We start from the raw sequence: 18,651 nt of genomic DNA, 5'->3' as shown, positions 1-18,651 counted from the left end.
AGTCGGACTACTTCCAAAAAGCAACACAACCGGCCTACCTCTACCGAGAGGCCCCGAGACTCTCCTATCCACCAAACAGGCACTCTTTCTCCCAACGGAGTGGATTAATCTCTGCACACACCCACGGGTGCTTCAAACTGCAACACGGCAGGGCTTCCGGCTCCATTCTCCATCCATGGAGCGTTCGCCCGAATGCTCCTCGGTCAAACACTTCCTAAAGTGTTGGAAACATTCAGCCAGAAGTTTCTATTGGCTGAAACTTTATTGTCAAAAGTGGTATGGTATTATGTCTCTAAAATAGCTGGGTATATGTAGATAAGCACACGCACAACAACAACAACGTTCTAATGGTTTCCCTTGGATTTTGATGTTTCGCATCACCCAATGGTGTCAACGGCCCTGCGCAAAAGCTCCCCTCCCCAGCTTCTTTCCATAAAATGCAGGCCGGGGTTACCTGCGAAGAGCTCTAAGCGATAACTAAAGGTCCTGAGAACGGGTGCCGGAGCCTGCAGGCTTGCCTGCCCCGTGCCTCCTTTCCCTTCCCTTGGGAGGAGATGGGAAGCTCTAGTCCCGTGATGGTGAACCTGTGGCATGCGGAGCCACATTGGTGGGCATGCGAGTGTTGCCCTAGCTCAACTCCAGCGTGCATGCACATGCTGGCCAACGGATTCCGGTCCCACCGGAAGTCAGGAAACGAGACGAAACGAAACCCTAACCCTAAACCCTAAACCCTAAAGGATTGAACTGGGAAGGGAAACGACAGGAGAGAGGGGAAGGGAGAACAGAGGACAGGAGAGAACAGGAGAAAGAAGAAAGGGGAAAGGAGAGGAAGAAAAGGGAGGGGAAAGAGGAGTAGAGGAGTGGGGGAAGGGAAGGGGAAGTAGGAAAGAGAAGGAGAGGAAGAACAAAGGAAGAACGAAGGAAGTAGGAGGAGAGGAAGGAAAAGAAGGGGAGAAGAAAAGTTGGAATAAAGGTAAAGGGTAAAAGAGCAGCCCTGAAAACCTGCTATTCCCTCTTGGACCACTGGATGGCGCTGTTTTCTCCAGGGTTGCGGAACTGGCACGGAAGAATAACTTCAATACGTACAGATAACAATCTTAAAATGTCATCGAAAAGGTTTCTTTCTTTTTGTGGCTGCGATACCTGTTTTGACCACAGGAGGGCACAATTTTCTGCACCTTAGCGATAACTTTGAACTCATGGGACGGAAAACTGTGCCCTCCTGTGGCCAAAACAGGTATCGCGGCCGCAAAAAGAAAGAAACCTTTTCGATGGCGTTTTAAGATTCTTCTGTGCCAGCTCCGCAACCCTGGAGAAAACAGTGCCCTCCTGTGGTCCAACGAGGAATAGCATAACAACCCTAAAACTCCATTTAAAAAGTTTCTTTCTTTTTGTGGCTGCGATACCTACTTTGACCACAGGAGGGCACAATTTTCTGCACCTTAGCGATAACTTGGAACTCATGGGACGGAAAACTGTGCCCTCCTGTGGCCAAAACGGGTACTGCGGCTGCAAAAAGAAACCCTTTTCATGGGATTTTAAGGTTATTATCCTGTATCTTTATTATCAACGTCTTATTAATATTTATTAAACCAACGGGAGGCCCCTTTGCTGCAACACAGGAACTGGAAAAGAAATCTCGCTTCAAAGCCCTTAACCGCAGTTAAGAAGGCCTGTGATCGCCTATGGATATTAATAAACTTTTAATAATAAAGAAGAACAACCCTAAAACTCCATTTAAAAAGTTTCTTTCTTTTGGTGGCTGCGATCCCTGCTTGGACCCTTAGGAAGAACAAAGGAAGGAGGAGGAGAGAGAGGAAGGAACAGAAGGGGAGAAGAAAGGTTGGAGTAAAGGTAAAGGTTTACCCAGAGCAGCCCTGAAAAAGTAAACATAAGTAATGAAAGTTCAAAGGTCGTTTTTTACCAACGGCGATGGGGCTTGGACAGGAGACGGACGGAAAGTTGCCCTGACGCTGGGAAGGTCGCTCCGAGAAGCGCTGCTACAGAAAAAATCGCCGACCGTGCTTTTTCTGCCTGCTATTCCTTCTTGGACCACAGGACGGCGCTGTTTTCTCCAGGGTTGCGGAGCTGGCACAGGAGAATCTTAAAATGCCATCGAAAAGGTTTATTCTTTTTGCGGCTGCGATACCTGCTTGGACCACAGGAGGGCACAATTTTCTGCACCTTAGCGATAACTTGGAACTCATGGGACGGAAAACTGTGCCCTCCTGTGGCCAAAACGGGTACTTCGGCTGCAAAAAGAAACCCTTTTCATGGGATTTTAAGGTTATTATCCTGTACCTTTATTGTTAACGTCTTATTAATATTTATTAAACCAACGGGAGGCCCCTTTGCTGCAACACAGGAACTGGAAAAGAAATCCCCTTCAAAAGCCTTAACCGGAGTTGAGGAGGCCTGTGATGGCCTATGGATATTAATAAACTTTTAATAATAAAGAATAACAACCCTAAAATTCCATTTAAAAAGTTTCTTTTTTGGTTGCTGCGATCCCTGCTTGGACCGCACGATGCCGCTGTTTTCTGTCAACCTTAGCGTGGAGGCCGTTGTAGACCTTTGGACCTCAGGTTAAGGCTTTTAATAATAAAGATACAGAATAAAAATCTTTAAATGTTATTAAAAAGGTTTTTTTTTCTTTTTTTTTGTGGCTGCTATATCTGCTTGGGCCACAGGAGGGCGCTGTTTTCTGTCCCTTAGCAATAGCTTTGAAGCTATCGAGATTATTACTTTATCGTGGTGGTAGGCTGGGTGGAGAACCCTAACCCTAACCCTAACCCTAACCCCTAACCCCTAACCCCTAACCCCTAACCCCAAACCCCAACCCCTAACCCTAACCCCAATCCCCAACCCCAAAACCCCAAAACCCCCACCCGTTAGTTATTGGCAGTAGTGGGATTCAGCCAGTTCTTGCCACCTCCGAAGAACCGGTTCTTAACTTTCTGAACAGTTTGGCAAACTGGTTATTGAAAGAAATCATTAGGGCAGAGAACCAGTTGTTAAATTACTTGAATCCCACCACTGGTTATTAGTAATGTATATTGAATACGTAAGTTATTAGTAATGTATATTGAATACTTTGTATGGCGGAGATAACGCCAAGATGGTTCCCCCATGTCCAACTTTTTTTATAACGATAAAGGTATTTTTGAAAAAGGGTTATTTCTTTTTGTGGCTAAGATATCTGTTTTGACCACGGGATGGCAGGATTTTCTGTCCTTTAGCGATAGTATTGAGGCCGTGAAAAACGCCTATAATGGCTTCGATGTTAATGCTATCGGGTGGAAAACTGTGCCGTCCTGTGGCCAAAGCAGGTATTGTGGCCGCAAAAAGAAATAAACCTTTTTAATGGGATTTTAAGATTATCCTTTATCTTGATTATTAATGCCTTATTAATATTAATATGGCGATTGGAGACCCGTTTGCTGCAACGCAGGAACAGAAAAAGAAATCCTGCTTCAAAAGCCTTAAACCAAGTTAAGGCCTAGGATGACCTATTAATAAGTGTTTAATAATAAAGAATAATAACCTTAAAACGACATTTAAAAAGTTTCTTTCTTTTGGTGACCGCTATACCTGCTATGACTGTGGGATGGCATTGTTTTCTCTTCCTTAGCGTTACTGTTGAGGCCATCGTAGACCTTTTTACCTCGGTTTAAAGCTTTTGAAGCAGGATTTTTTCGTCTGTGCCTGTTGTGTGGCTCCTGGACCTCCCGTTGCAATATTAATATTAATAAGGCTTTTAATAATAAAAATACAAAATAATAATCTTTAAATGACACTAAAAGGTTTTTTTTTCTTTTTGTGGCTGCTATATCTGCTTGGGAGGGACGCGGTGGCTCGGTGGCTAAGACGCTGAGCTTGTCGATGGAAAGATCGGCGGTTCGGCGGTTCGAATCCCTAGTGGCGTGTAAGGGGGTGAGCTCCCGTTCCTTGTCGCAGCTTCTGCCAACCTAGCGGTTCGAAAGCACGTAAAAAATGCAAGGAGAAAAATAGGGACCGCCTTTCGTGGAAAGGGAACAGCGTTCCGTGCCCCTTTCGTGTTGAGTCATGCCGGCCACGTGACCGCGGAGACGTCTTCGGACAGCGCTGGCTCTTCGGCTTTGAAACGGAGATGAGCACCGGCCCCTAGAGTCGGGAACGACTAGCACGTATGTGCGAGGGGAACCTTTACCTTTATATCTGCTCGGACCACAGGAGGGCACTGTTTTCTGTCCCTTAGTAATAACGTTGAAGCTATCGAGATGTTACTTTATCGTGGTAGTAGGATGTAGGGGGATGACTAAGGAGGATGGACGGGAAGTCAGCCGTGATGGAAAGCTCGTTTATCAATGGCGCTGGGGGTCGGCGACGGAGGACAGACGGGAAGTCCGCCGTGCCGAGAAGGTTGCCGGGCAAGGAAGTTGGAGGGATGACTGAGAAGATTGGACCGGAAGTCGCCCGTGGCAGGAAGGTCTCTCGGAGATGACTGGAAGGGAAGAAGCCGGCGGCCATGCTAAGAAGGCCGACGGAAGTGGGTTGTCCCTTTCAACAGGAGCATAGAGTAGTGGTGCTTTTGCTGTCGCTCTGCACTTTGGAGCTTCGCTTCTCGGTCTCCACGATCGTGGGCAAAAGCTGGGGGTGAGCCGTTGACAAAACAGGGTTGTCCTTCCCGTTTTGTTTTTTCCTAAGCAATAAAATATAATTGTGCATTGCCAGCTAACAAGGCCGGTCGCACCTGCGGCTCCTGTAAGGGATTGGGAAAACCCTAAAACTCCGTGGGCCCGAGTCCATGTGGACCTCGCCGGCCCCTTTTTCGGCCAGACTTTTATCATAGCGGTAGATGCTTTTTCCAAATGGGTCGAACTTGCCCTCTTGTCCTCCTCCACCACGGAGGCCGTGGTCAGGGTACTAGAGGGTTGGTTCTCCTCTCACGGACTGACAGATGTAAAATGGGTTCCCGGGCATGTCACTCATCTAACAGGACCCTATTCCTATAGGATCCAACTCAACGATGGACGCACGTGGAGGCGACATATAAACCAGCTCCGGTACAGGGCCGCCCGTCCGTTGGACCAAATCCCACCAATTGCTGACGGCGCACCACCCACGGATAGGCCCGCACCACGGCTAGATGCACCTGGTCTCACTCCAACCGAATCGTTCTCGTCGGCAGACTTACCTGAGGTTCCTGGCAGGGGTTCACCGTCGAAACCATCATCGGCGAACACAGCACAACCGCCGGCGACTCCGCTTCCCGTTGAAGTGACTCCGCCTACCGCAGGCCCAGCTCCGCCCCAGACTCCTTCTGTTCCGCTGCTACGCAGATCTGGGCGAAGCCGACGCCGCCCGGCGTATTTGAATGACTACGCATGCGCCATCCGGATGGAGAGGGGTGTTGAGTCCTCGCGGCCACGTCATCCAGTCAGCGGAGCTGTTGCTAGTCAACGCGGATTGGCTAAGACGCGAGCAAGGAACTAGCGAGAGATTCCTGCTCGCGTATTGGTCCAACCCGTTCCTCAGGCTTCGATTTAAGGAGCTGTCAGTTTGTGTTATGTTCGTTCTTGTTGTTCTTTACTGCTGTTCAATAAAGTTGGTGTTGCTGCAGCTGAGCCTCTGATAATTATTACCCCGTCAGTAAACTTAATAGTATTTGTATGATAGTCCTTAAGTTTAAGCAGGCCCTACCAGGCTACAGCACATTACTGCAACCTGTCAAGAGGTTGCAGTAATTCTAGCCTTTCTGTGTTCCCCCTACCCCACCGTCCCTGCAAAGGATAACGGGTCAACCCTTTCATCTGGGATTAAATTGTGGATGATGGGTTTTATCAGCAAGGGACCTGAAATGAAGTTACAGACTTATCTCATTTGTATGCCGCCCGTCTCGCTATGAAGCAATTCTGGGCCGTCCGTTCAAACGCCCGCTGTGGCTTCAATGTCAAATAGGGGAGGCTGATCGCCCACCTGCCTCCTTCCCTGAACTGGCCAGGTTGCAACCTCCCGCCACATCCCCACCCTCTGCTATTGCTTCCGTGCTGGCTCCCAGGTCTTGCTCTATCTGCCTACCCCTGCTCTCCTCCCCCCCCCCCCCCCGGTCTTCCTAAAACACCCTGTGACAACAAGAGGGCTAACAAAACCAGCAAAAGAAGCAAACGCAAAGGTTATTTTCCAGGACTGACTCGCTAAGAGCCTAAGAGTTTGTTTGTTTCTTTTTAATGCTTCTATGCCGTGTTTTTGGTAGGATACGGCTTGAATTTCATCTCACCAAAGCTGTTTCTTTGCCGTGCCCAGAAAATGTGAAAGAGATTAGGAGAAAACCTTCATGCCGAGGGTTGCATTTGGTAAGGCAAGCCCTCTTAAGCATTACATTGATTGGAGGCTCACATAATGCACCGAGCTCCCCTTTCCTTACCTGTGGCTTACTGGTGAAGCCCCGATGAGATGGAAGGAACAATTCTACAGTGACTCTTCCTGCCTGGCCTACATGAGGTCAATTGGAAAATAGAAATCAAATGTAAATAAGCGCTGCGCCGGGTGTTAGGCTCCAAGTAATGCACCCGTTACAAATTGAATTCTATGGCATTGCCTTTCCTCAAAGAACAAATTTATTTAGATACATCGTCTTGCCGCTACTGGCGAAAAGCCGGTCTGAAGTTCCCGGGCTTTTCATCCCTATATAAGTTTCAGTTTCTCAAGTTGCCAAAACAAACTGTCACGTTGTCCAACCTAGATGGGAGCTGGTTGCTTGGCGACTTCTCTCCTCCTCCTCCGGTCAGCCAGCCGTTGGAATGTGCTTGACTCATCGGCCAACTATGATATTTTGACTGAAGGCTCCGTCCTTCTCCAGCTCCAAACTGCGTCGAACTGAATTCCTGTTAGAATGGCCAAGGATACAAACAATCCCAACAACTGGCAAGATGTAATCTCAGGTGACTGGGGCTGCTTAAAAATAGTCTATTCTGAGGACCACCAAGGAAATTAATTGCTGTATGGCATTATTGCCCATCTGATCTTCTCCCTCTACATGGCTCTGTTTTCTCCCCTTTGCCAGGCCTCCTCCCCGCTCCCTCCCCCTGCACAGATCCCAGCATTTTCAATTGGTCAGATTCAGCTGCTCCCAGCATTGGCTGCTGGTTTATTCTTCCTCACCGCTCCCAGAGGTGGCAGGATGTCCGAGGGAGAGAAAGCGGGGCTAGACCAGAAACTTCATCTCAAGTAGGTCAGTGCACCAGCTCCAGCCAGACAGCTGGAGGCGAGAAGGACCGCTGCCCACCAGATGGCAGCACTGCAGTTCCTAGATAAAGAATGAGAAACGGCATCTCTGGGCTTCATCCGTCCCCATCTAACTTGTCAGATAGGACAGATGGGGGGAAAAATCAGTAGAATGAACACCCTGGCGTACACTGAAAATATTCCCTGAATGTACAGTCAGGTCCAGAAATATTGGGACATCGACACAATTCTAACATCTTTGGCTCTATACACCACCACAATGGAGTTGGAATGAAACAAACACAATGTGCTTTAACGACAGACTGTCAGCTTTCATTTGAGGGTATGTACATCCAACTCAGGTGAACGGTGTAGGACTTACAGCAGTTTGCATATGTGCCTCCCGCTTGTTAAGGGACCAAAGGTAATGGGACAATTGGCTTCTCAGCTGTTCCATGGCCAGGTGTGTGATATTCCCTCATTACCCCAATTACAATGTGCAGATAAAAGGCCCAGAGTTCATTTCAAGTGTGCTATTTGCATTTGGAATCTGTTGCTGTCAATTCTCAAGGTGAGATCCAAAGAGCTGTCGCTATCAGTGAAGCAAGCCATCATTAGGCTGAAGAAACAAAACAAACCCATCAGAGAGATAGCAAGAACATTAGGCGTGGCCAAAACAACTGGAATATTCTCAAAAAGAAGGAACGCACCGGTGAGCTCAGCAACACCAAAAGACCTGGGAGACCACGGAAAACAACTGTGGTGGATGACCAAAGAATTCTTGCCCTGGTGAAGAAAGCACCCTTCACAACAGTTGGCCAGATCAAGAACCCTCTCCAGGAGTTAGGTGTACGTGTGTCAAAGTCAACAATCAAGAGAAGACTTCACCAGAGTGAATACAGAGGGTTCACCACAAGATGTAAACCATTGGTGAGACTCAAAAACAGGAAGGCCAGATTAGAGTTTGCCAAACAACATCTAACAAAGCCTTCACAGTTCTGGAACAAGATCCTATGGACAGATGAGATCAAGATCGACTTGTACCAGAGCGATGGGAAGAGAAGAGGATGAAGAAGGAAAGGAACTGCTCGTGATCCTAAGCGTACCACCTCATCAGTGAAGCATGGTGGTGGTAGTGTCATGGCGTGGGCATGTATGGCTGCCGATGGAACTGGTTCTCTTGTATTTATTGATGATGTGACTGCTGACAAAAGCAGCAGGATGAATTCTGAAGTGTTTCGGGCAATATTATCTGCTCGCATTCAGCCAAATGCTGCAGAACTCATTGGATGGCGCTTCACAGTGCAGATGCACACTGACCCAAAGCATACTGCAAAAGCAACCAAAGAGTTTGTGAAGGGACAGAAGTGGAATGTTATGCAATGGCCAAGTCAATCGCCTGACCTGAATCCCATTGAGCACGCATTTCACTTGCTGAAGAAAAAACTGAAGGGAAAATGCCCCAGGAACAAGCAGGAACTGAAGACGGTTGCAGTAGAGGCCTGGCAGAGCATCACCAGGGATGAAACCCAGCGTCTGGTGATGTCTATGCGTTCCAGACTTCAGGCTGTGATTGACTGCAAAGGATTTGCAACCAAGTATTAAGAAGGGAAAGAGTGATTTATGATTATTATTCTGTCCCATTACCTTTGGTCCCTTAACAAGTGGGAGGCACATATGCAAACTGCTATAAGTCCTACACCGTTTACCTGAGTTGGATGTACATACCCTCAAATGAAAGCTGACAGTCTGCCCTTAAAGCACATTGTGATGGTTTCATTCCAACTCCATTGTGGTGGTGTATAGAGCCAAAGATGTTAGAATTGTGTCGATGTCCCAATATTTCTGGACCTAACTGTAGTTAGGAGGAAAAAAAGAATTGTCTGGCTTCTCTCTGCATTTCGTCGGCCAAAGAATTTCAACTGGTGGGATCTAGGAGTACCTCAAAGGTGAGGTGAGCTCCCATCTTCTGCTTTTCCAGAATAGTGTTACACCTGGCTCTGCCAATTAGAAGCGTGGGGGTCTAAGAGGGTGATGCAACTCTGGGATGGCTGATGGCTTGAGAGCACTTCCTCCACCTTATTAACTTTTTAGTTTTCTGAGTTTTTAAAAACTTGTTTTAACATTGATTTTTATTTTTTACGTGTAAATTTTAACCATGCTCTTGATTCTCTTTTTAAAGGTGCTTTTAGTCGTGTGTTTATATTATGTTGTTGAAAATCGCCCAGTCGGTTAGGTGAGATGGGCAGTGTAGAAACGTAATAAATTCCCTCCGTATGTGGCCCCAAACTTAAGCGGTAGTTGGTCACAGTTCATCTGATCTGCCACTGCTGATGCTGATCCTGGAGAGTTACTGGTAACCCAGAACCTTAAGTTTCATTATTTCAATTGACATTCTTAATGTGACACGTTCTGCTAGAGAGAAATTTCCTGAGGATGGGCTCCAGCACGAGTCTGAAAGTTCAGAGGATTAAATCTCTGGTCTCGGTGACTGACTGGATCCTGCAACGTTATCCTGGGACACGTATACTTGCCTTCATTTCTAACAAATGTTAATACGTTAAATTAAATAACGCAAAATGTGCCTTGAGTTATGCTATCGTTAGATGGATAAACAGCTGGTTGAAAGTCATACCCAATGTATGGACAACAGCTGGGAGTAACGGCTGGGAGTAAGTGAAGTAGACTAGGGGTCCACAGCCCCGGGCGATGGCCGGTTCGGAACTGGGCCGCGCAAGTGGCAGGCGAGTGCACGCATGTGCTTAGGTCCGTTCATGCAAGCGGTGGGTACGCTCGTGCTTTCGTGCAAAACTCTATTTGCTTGAGCGGTGGGTGCATGTGCCTGCCACTCGCATAAATGGAGCTGCACGCACGAACCTGTGGCTCACACAGAACCGTTCCCTCCCCCCCACCGATCCACCAAGCCGGAAAGGTTAGGGTTTGCTGAAATAGATATACTGTTCCATTCAAGACGTGCTCTTCAACACATATTTATCTGAGTGAGGATGATAAAAAATATTATTTACCAAATGGTGGTGGAGGCCTGTGTGAAGCACGGTAAAGGATTTGAGTACACGAGCTGGAGCCTGCGGAAAAAGCAAGTCCATCCTACAGTGCCTCGGCATCGGGCCACATTCTTATCCTTAGGAAGCCTTATTCTATCACTGAGCCACACGGTTGTAAAGTGTGACATCACGTGAACGCATTGCTCAATGCCAAGCGAGAACCCGTGACGGCTGACCTGCTCCAGCTGGCCTCTTCGTTCATTCTTTTAGGGGGAAGCCCCAGAAATCGTGACGTGTGACGGTGGGAACCGGGGGCGCCTGTAACACTCTCCTTTCGGTGCCGCCGTAACTTCGAACAGCGACTGAACCCCGGGCCTGCCTGCACTGCCCACCCACCCCCCCCACCCGGTAGCGCACGAGGGAAGCAGAAACCCGGAGAGGCTGCGTCGGCCGGCCGGGGGAGGAACGGGCCGCCAGGCTTGCTCGGGTGACCCACGCCAGGACAGGGGAGGAGAACGGGGGGCATCGAGGGAAAGGCCCCGCTCGCAGCGGGGCCACGAAGGGGGACTCGAGCTTCCTTCGGTGACCCCGACGGGAGCGTCGGGGACCGAAACCCGTGACAGGAAACAGGGGTAACGGGAGGTCCGTCGGGGGCGCGCACGAACCGACTCCCAGAGGGAAAAGCGGCTTGCGCGCTCCCGGCAGCGGCAGCCTCCTCGGCGGGGCTCGCGGGAGGCGCCGACAAGCGGACCGAGCGGCCGGCGAAGCTTCGGCTGCGCTCGTGCTTTTCCGCCGGCGGCGGCGAAGCGAGAGGGACGCGCCGTGCGCAATGAGGCGAGCGCGCACGCCCGGCCCCGCCCCTTTGTCTGTGGAAAAGAGAAGAGAAAAAACTTTTTTTTTTAATTGAGGAATCAACAGCCGCCATCTTGTCGCGGAGCCGGAGCGCGTCGCGGGCGGGAGCCGGGCCGGGCCAGGGCGGGAGCCGGGCCGCGGGGAAGCCGCCGCGGGGCCGCTGACGCCGCACGGACGGGCCCTTTTGCGCCTCGGCCGCCGGGTCCCTCCAGGAGGCGCTGCCAGCACCGCGGGCCGCCGCCGCCAGCCCGCCGGCCCGTCCGCTCCGGTCCAGCGGCGTCAGCCCCGCCGTGTCCGCTGCCCGTGGGCACGTTGGGCCCCGAAGGCGCGGCGGGCCGGCGGAGGACGGGGAGAACGGCGTCCGCTGCGACTGACCGCCCGCCTGACGGAGGGAGGAGGAGGAGGAGGAGGAGGGAGGGGGCGCGGGCGCCATCCGGGCACTGCGCGAGGGGGAGGGGCGCCGCCGCGCTTCCGCCGCCGCCGCCGCCGCCACCGGGGGTCCTCCTCCTGCTGCTGCTGCTGCTGCTCGTCGCGGCCGCCGAGATGGGGGTCGCGCAGCGGCGGGGGCGGCCGGTGGTGAAGCGCTGAGGAGCGGAGGGCGGCCCAGCCTCTCGGCCAGCCCCGCCACGGCGGCGAGCGGGAGAACGACGCGGAGGAGGCGGCGGCGGCGGCGGCGGAGGAAGCCGCGGCCGGCAGAGCGCGGAGCCGCGGGGGAGACCGAAATCGCGGCGGCCGGCGGAGGCCATGGCGGAGAACTTGCTGGACGGGCCGCCCAACGCCAAGCGGGCCAAGCTCAGCTCGCCCGGCTTCTCCGCCTCTGACACCACAGGTGAGCCGAGGCTGCCGGCCCGGGCGGCCTGTCGGGCGGGGAGGCCCTCGGCTTTGCGCTTTCGTTCCGCCGCTCGTTGCCCGAGCCCGCGGGGCAGCGGCTCTAAGATGGGGGCCGCTGTCGCGTGTCCCGAAAGATCGGGCAGGAGGAACCGGGTTGGGCTGGAAGGTGCCGCCCCACAAGGTCACCGGCTTCTGCCAAGCTGGGAGGCGCAGCGTGCCGGGCAGAGGAGCCTTTAGCGGCAGTCCCGGCTCTTCGCCTTTCCCTTGGACGTTCCTTGGTCCCGGACGTGTCAAAATGCCCCCCACCCCACCCCGTCGCCCGACGCTTCTTGACAAATGCCAAAACATTTCCACGATCTTCCGTTGTGAACTAGAATTGTGGTTGTCTTCTGGAAGTATTTGTGTTTACTTAAGTGAGTGTGCTTCCCCCGTATAGGGCTTTTAGTTGGGTCTCTTTACGAGGCCGTCTTCCGAAGAGGTTTGTGAAGTTGTGGAGAGCTCAAAAGCCCCTTTCTTTGATACACAGTGGTAGGACTTAAACTCGGAGAGGTGCTTAGCTGTAATGTGGCTTTAAAATTATTACATATTTTAGCAATTTTGTACATTACGTTATAGAAATGCGAGAAATTCCTGCTTTTGGTTTTTGGACGGTATCCCCCCATCTATAAAATGCAGGGAGGGAGCCGCTATAGAAAAGCCCCTTCCTCTTAGTCTCGCTAGTTGGACTTTCTTAATGGGGGGGGGCAACCCTGTCTCCCTGTTGTGTAGTGGGTTGGGAAATATAACAGGAAAAGACAGTCCTTCAAATAAGCACAATAAATGAAATACTGTATTAGCAAAATTACATTACGGGTAGGCCTATTTAATTTTGAAAACACTTTGATGTATATAACATACTTGTTTGAAACATTTGTCACCTTCAGATTTAGATAACCTTAAAATACATGTCTCATATTTTAATGTTCCTATCCGTGTAATAGCTTGAATAAAACTTAAGTGAGTTGTTCAGGCCCAGAGGTAAACTATTTGTTTATCTGATTGTCGGTAAACTATAGTTTACTGTTATGTTCAGCCTGATTGATGCGGTTTACGGGAAGCTTAGAAGTTAGGTTTTGAGAATGCATTGCCAATTGTAATGTGGTACAATCTCCTAAACCATATGAAACAATTGTTTTCTTTTGAAGCATCTCTTCCCCCGTTCCACTGCCCGGCATCCCTAAACCATTTGTCTGTGAAGGTTCTCAATCATCCAGGTTATGCCAAAACATGATTTTTTCAAACAGCAACAGGACTTCCTTGATTTTTTCCTTGAAGACTTCTTCAAGAAATTGAAACTTCTTCAAGAAAAATCAAGAAAGTCCAGTTGCCGTTTGAAAAACGCACCTTTTGGGATATCCTTAAATCATAGTTATATGTATATGTTTGAAAGCTCAAATTCATTTTTAAGTTCTGAAGACAATAGCTGTGCTAGTGTTGTGAGAATCTGAACGGTTTTTACACTTTAGGGTTTAGAGTTTAAACAAATTTACAGTTTTCTTATGGTAGCGGAACTCTTTATTGCTATTACGAATCCACTGAACTAGCTGGTCTTTCTTGCATCTCTATCGATTACATTATCGTTTGAGATTTTCAAAACCGTGATAATGCAGTTCGTGTTCTTCAGTGTATTTTTCTGTTCGTGGATTTCTGATCCTACGAATCATTTTCTAAATGTTAGAGTAATACTTTGTATAGGAAAACAAATGATAAAAATGTTTTTTGAATCATTTAATGTACTGTTGTTCTCTGTTTAATTTCATTACTTTTGCTGTATGCTATAGTGTGTTTTTTAAAGAAATATTAATGTATGGTGGTTTTTTATTTTCTCTGGCAACTGCCTCCATCGGTATGTTAGGTAGAAAAGCTGTGCTGCAAAGCGCTTCTTTTGTGTTTCTAAACTATGTTCAGAATTGATTTAACTGGGTATAAAGATTTTCTTTCTTACACAAACTTCTGTTAACTTTACAGATTTTGGAACTTTCTTTGATTTGGAAAACGATCTTCCTGATGAATTGATCCCCAATGGAGAGCTGAACCTTGTAAACAGCAGCGGAAACATTGTTCCAGATGCAGCTTCTAAACACAAACAACTTTCTGAACTTCTGAGGGGAGGCGGTGGCTCTTCTCTTAACCAAGGAATTGGGAATGTGAACTCCGGTAGCCCTCTCCAGCAGAGCATCAATAGCCAAGTCCCGGCACAATCAAACAGTGTGAATATTGGCAACTTGAATGTGATGGGCAAGAGTCCATTAAATCAGGCAGACGCTGGTGTTTCAAGCCTAGCCAAACAAACAGCCAGCACATCTGGGCCCAACACCACAGCCACTCCAGGCCTGAATTCTCAAGCACAGAAACAAGTGGGAATGGTGACAAGCAGTCCAGCAACCTCCCAGGCAGGTTCTGGGATATGTATGAACACTGGCTTCAACCAGGCTCATCCCGGTCTTCTCAACAATAACTCTGGCCACACTTTAATGAATCAGACCCAACAAGGACAAGGGCAGGTAATGAATGGTTCCCTTGGGACAACTGGAAGAGGCCGAGGTGCCGGATTGCAGTATTCTGTCCCCACCGTACAGGGAAATGCAAGCAATGTGCTGGCAGAGACCTTGACGCAGGTGTCTCCTCAAATAACAGGGCACACAGGCCAGGCAGGAGCCATGGCAAAAGTATGTAGGGGTCATATAAACTGGGGAATGGTTTGCAGTTTTATTCAAATGCTTTGTGAACGCTAAACTTAAAGGCATTTGCTTTTGCAGCTCTCATTTAAATAACTAATTTTCAAAAGATATCAGAATAAGTGTGATTTAGTTATCTAAGGTCTAGAGCAGAGGTGGCCGAGTGCTACACAAAATTTTGGGAAATAGAGCAAGAGCTACAAAATAATGATTTGCATTCTTTGGTCTTAAAGGATTTTTGGTTGTTTTTTCCGTGCTGTCTGTATTGTTTAAAATCACATTGGCATATAGTTGGACTTATATTTCAAGTCAGTGTGTTTTTAAAATCTCAGATGGATCTCAGATGGATACAAAACTCTGAATTTTGCAGTTACTCTGCCAAAATTTATTGGTGCGATCAGAGGGGGCTGGAGAGCGTGTGTGTCACAAAGTAGCAGGGCAGGGAATGGGGCAGTGCGACTTTTCCCTAGTTTAGAAAACTTAATTTTAGAAGGAACTAAAGACACGTGTCCCCTGACAGCCTGTATTAAGCTCAGTGACAGGCCATCGTTATATTACATAGATACAGAATGGTAACGTGTGAAAGTATTTCAGAGGTCATCTAGATTGACCCCACTATTCAGTGAAGGGTAGATTAAGGATTTCACACAGATTACTACTATCCAGCCTCTGTTTGAAGACCTCCAGTGAAGGGAAATGTACCTATTCACAAGGTGACTTCTACTCTTCTCAGGAATTCTTCCTAATATCTAATTTGAATTACTTCCCTATGTTTTCAACCCATTCGTTCTGGTTCTGCCTGCTGGGTTAACAGAGAACAAGTCTACTCCACCCTGTATTATGACAAGTTTTACATGTCTGAAGACTGCTATCCTATCTTTTTCAGTCTTCTATTCAGCAGAATACTTAAACTCCGTTCATTGAACCGTTTCTCATGGGATTTTTTTCCCCAAACCCCACACCGATTTGGTGCTTTTTTGTCTTTAGGGCCCAACACTGAGCACGGTCTTCTAAGATCTTTTAAAGATCCATGGGTCTTTATGCCAATTGATTACTGCAATTTTTAAGTCTAAAAAAATCTAGAGGACACAAAATATTACATTGTAAGGTTACTGATTTGAACTGGGCACTTTGACAATTATATAGTGCTGTGGGGTGTTAACTTTGGTGACTCCTCATTTTGATTTCCAACTAATTAAAGCTTGTTCAAATATTGATTTTGAAAGCCCTTTGCTGCTTGAGTTGCAGCACCAGAAGAATTGTTTCTTTCTATCGGGACTTATGCTCATTCTTGTTTGGTCTTCCTGAAGTCTGCTTCTGAAGTGTGGCATGGGGCCTGCTTAGGAGCGAAACTATTCAGGGCTAGCTTGTCGCTGACAGAATTCCATCCCTAGAACTGTCCAGTGTTCAGCTCACCCTTTTCAGTGCCAAACAAATACTTATTGAATATTATTAGATTTCCATATTTCTGCCATGGTGCATTTTTAGTACTTTTCTTTCTATGGCATTTTTAAAGATTTCCTGAGAAGCATGACTAAAGCATTACTGTTTCGATTCATTGTTTTTAACTGGTATGGTTGCTCTGCTTTCTTGTTTTTCATTTGCATAATAAGGGTTTTATTTGCAAGTTTTCAACTGTGGACTATAGAGGAATATATAAATATTGGAAATCAATTAATATAAAGACACATTTCAGAAATTTCTGGAGAACTATAAACTCAATTGAGAGGGCTGCTCATTATTCTGCCTGAGAATAATCCAAAAGCAAGTGACACAGGCACAACCCTAACCCGCTTCTTTGGTTACTCTGTAGAAACTGGTATTCAGAGCAATGCTGGCTTAACGCCCTTAGGACAGATAGTCCTGGATAGAACGATTTCCATGACAAATTAAGGAATTTGTTTCGTTACTATCTTTCTGGAAAGAAATCCTATCATTGGGAGAAGTTATTTCATTTTTCCCGTGCTGCCTATCCCACCGTTGAATGACTCTTCAGAAGGGAAGGAGAGAAAGCAGAAGGCCTCTATATTCCATGGCTCTGCAACATGCGTTTTTACATTTTTACAATGCTCTTTTACTCACTTTTTTCCGTAAATTATGCAGATCAAGACATTGTATAATGTTATTTTCTAAGGAGCATCATCTATTCTTTGGATCCAAATAATTTGCAAAGATTTTAATAGTTAATGGTTGGCTATGAAGTGTTAGGTCATAGTTTGAGGATTAGAAATTTAAGACACATTGGTCATATAAAATAGACTGCAGGATTTGAATGCTTTCCATAATTATCTAGTTTGTCTAGTAGCAAATTACCTGACGTATTTGTAGTTAACTTTTTGTTGGCTTAATTGTTCTTTAATAATTTAACATTTCAAATAATTTTGTTTGATTTTTTTAAAAAAATCTTGTCCATTGATTTACCTTCAGGTTTTTTTTAATTGCCAATTTTGAGATCTAGCAACAAATTTCTTTTCAAAATCTTTGCAAAATTACACTTGGATATTAGCAATTTCTGTATTAATAATCAGTAAGCAAGATGAAAAATATTATTGCAGGTAGAAAATGCATACCTTACACAAGCAGTCGTTTAAGTTTATTTTGTAGTTCTCTCTGTTAAATGCCAACTTTCATCAGTCCCAACTAACATAATGGTGGAGCATGAATGCTGGGACTTCTTGTTCCAAAGCCTCCGGAGGGTCACAGAGTCTCGATTTCTGATTTACAATTCTTAAAAGTTAATGTGGCCACCCAAAAAAATCACAGGAGAGCAGAGCAAGTGGTTTACATATCTGAAGGAACTCCTCTATCGAGTGGCAGCAATGTTTGATATATTTTGTACTTAAGTCTTCAGATACTAATTTTAGCTAAAACCATTGAATTTTTATTCTTGTGCATCCTTATGTTAAAATATTATAAATAAGATTTTAAAAATGAAAGTCATGTAATTTCCTCTTCCTGTGAAACATGTTTATTCCCATTCCAGTGATGACTTTTTGGTGCAGTATTCCTTCAAAAGTAATATTTGAAAATCATGACTTTATGTCAATCGTGACTACAAAAACATGTACATAATTATAATAGTCTTAACTGTTAAGCTTTAGGTATATAGGAAGTCCTTGTTTAGCAACTGTCTCAAACAATAATCACTTGCAGTTACAACAGTGATGAAAAAGTAACTTTGTGACCAATTCTCGTATTTATGACCTTCCCAGGTCTGTAAAGCAAAAACAAGCGGAACGAAGATTGTAAGCACCGTTTCACTTAACAACTGCTTTGCTTAATAACGGAGTTGCTGGTCCCAGTTGGGTCACTAAAAAAGGACTACCTCTACTATTAATTCAAGCAAGCTGCACTTTGGGCTTGGAAAATTATATACTATTCCTTTCGGTCTATACCTGCATTAAGTGAATGCAGGATGCTAACATCATTAATTTTGCTTTCGTTCCAGATGGGAATGGCCAGTAACCCAGGTCCCTTTGGGCAGCCATTTAGTCAACCTGGAGGGCAGCAAATGGGAGCAACAGGAATCAACCCACCGCTACCAAATAAACAAGGCATAGCAAATAACCTGTCTCCCTTTTCTTCGGATATCAAGAGTGTTTCAGTTACCAGTGTGCCAAATATGGTGAGTTGCTTGTAGCTTATTTGGAGGTTCGCTATAGTACTTAGGGGTTTTTTTTGTCAATACTACTAGGGCAAGATGGTAACAAAGCCAAAAATATCATAGTATTCCGTGAGAATAACAGCAAGAGATATGCAGAAAACTGCATTCTAAATAACTTGGGACTGAAGTAAGTGATAAGGTTTTCTGACAAGCTCTGGGTTATGAAGTTAACTGTTGGGAACTCTGGAATGAACCTTCTTGTGCCTTTACATTTTAGTAGATTTTTAGGAGCTGTTTCAAATAGCTGGGATACATTTATTAGCAACCTTGGTGAAGTTGAGTGAGCTAATAAGGAATTTTTTCCTATGGGAAATTTATTTGGTTATGTTTGTCAAGTTGTTTGCAGTGCAAATTTCTCAAAGTGTGCAGAGAGGAA

At 46.7% G+C, this 18,651-nt stretch overlaps 1 protein-coding gene across 4 annotated transcripts in view; it reads left to right on the top strand.

Annotated features, from left to right (window-relative positions):
* Positions 1–11,554: 11,554 nt before the first annotated feature.
* The window catches only part of CREBBP (CREB binding protein), a 47,619-nt gene continuing 40,522 nt past the window's right edge, over positions 11,555–18,651 (top strand). For 3 of the 4 annotated variants that reach the window (XM_070955404.1, XM_070955405.1, XM_070955402.1), the window contains exons 1-3: positions 11,555–11,892; positions 13,902–14,602; positions 18,060–18,236. In XM_070955404.1, the coding sequence (XP_070811505.1) occupies positions 11,808–11,892; positions 13,902–14,602; positions 18,060–18,236 (963 nt within the window). In that variant the 5' untranslated portion in view covers positions 11,555–11,807. The remainder of the gene's footprint in view (positions 11,893–13,901; positions 14,603–18,059; positions 18,237–18,651) is intronic. The other variant, XM_070955403.1, reaches the window with a different exon arrangement.

The sequence above is a fragment of the Pituophis catenifer genome, unplaced genomic scaffold (genome assembly GCF_029215685.1).
Source record: "Pituophis catenifer annectens isolate HBS135680 unplaced genomic scaffold, rPitCat1.0.hap2 SCAF_16, whole genome shotgun sequence".
Classification (NCBI taxonomy): domain Eukaryota; kingdom Metazoa; phylum Chordata; class Lepidosauria; order Squamata; family Colubridae; genus Pituophis; species Pituophis catenifer.
The sequence above is the reverse complement of the archived record's forward strand: the minus strand, read 5'-3'. Positions and strand labels throughout refer to the sequence as shown.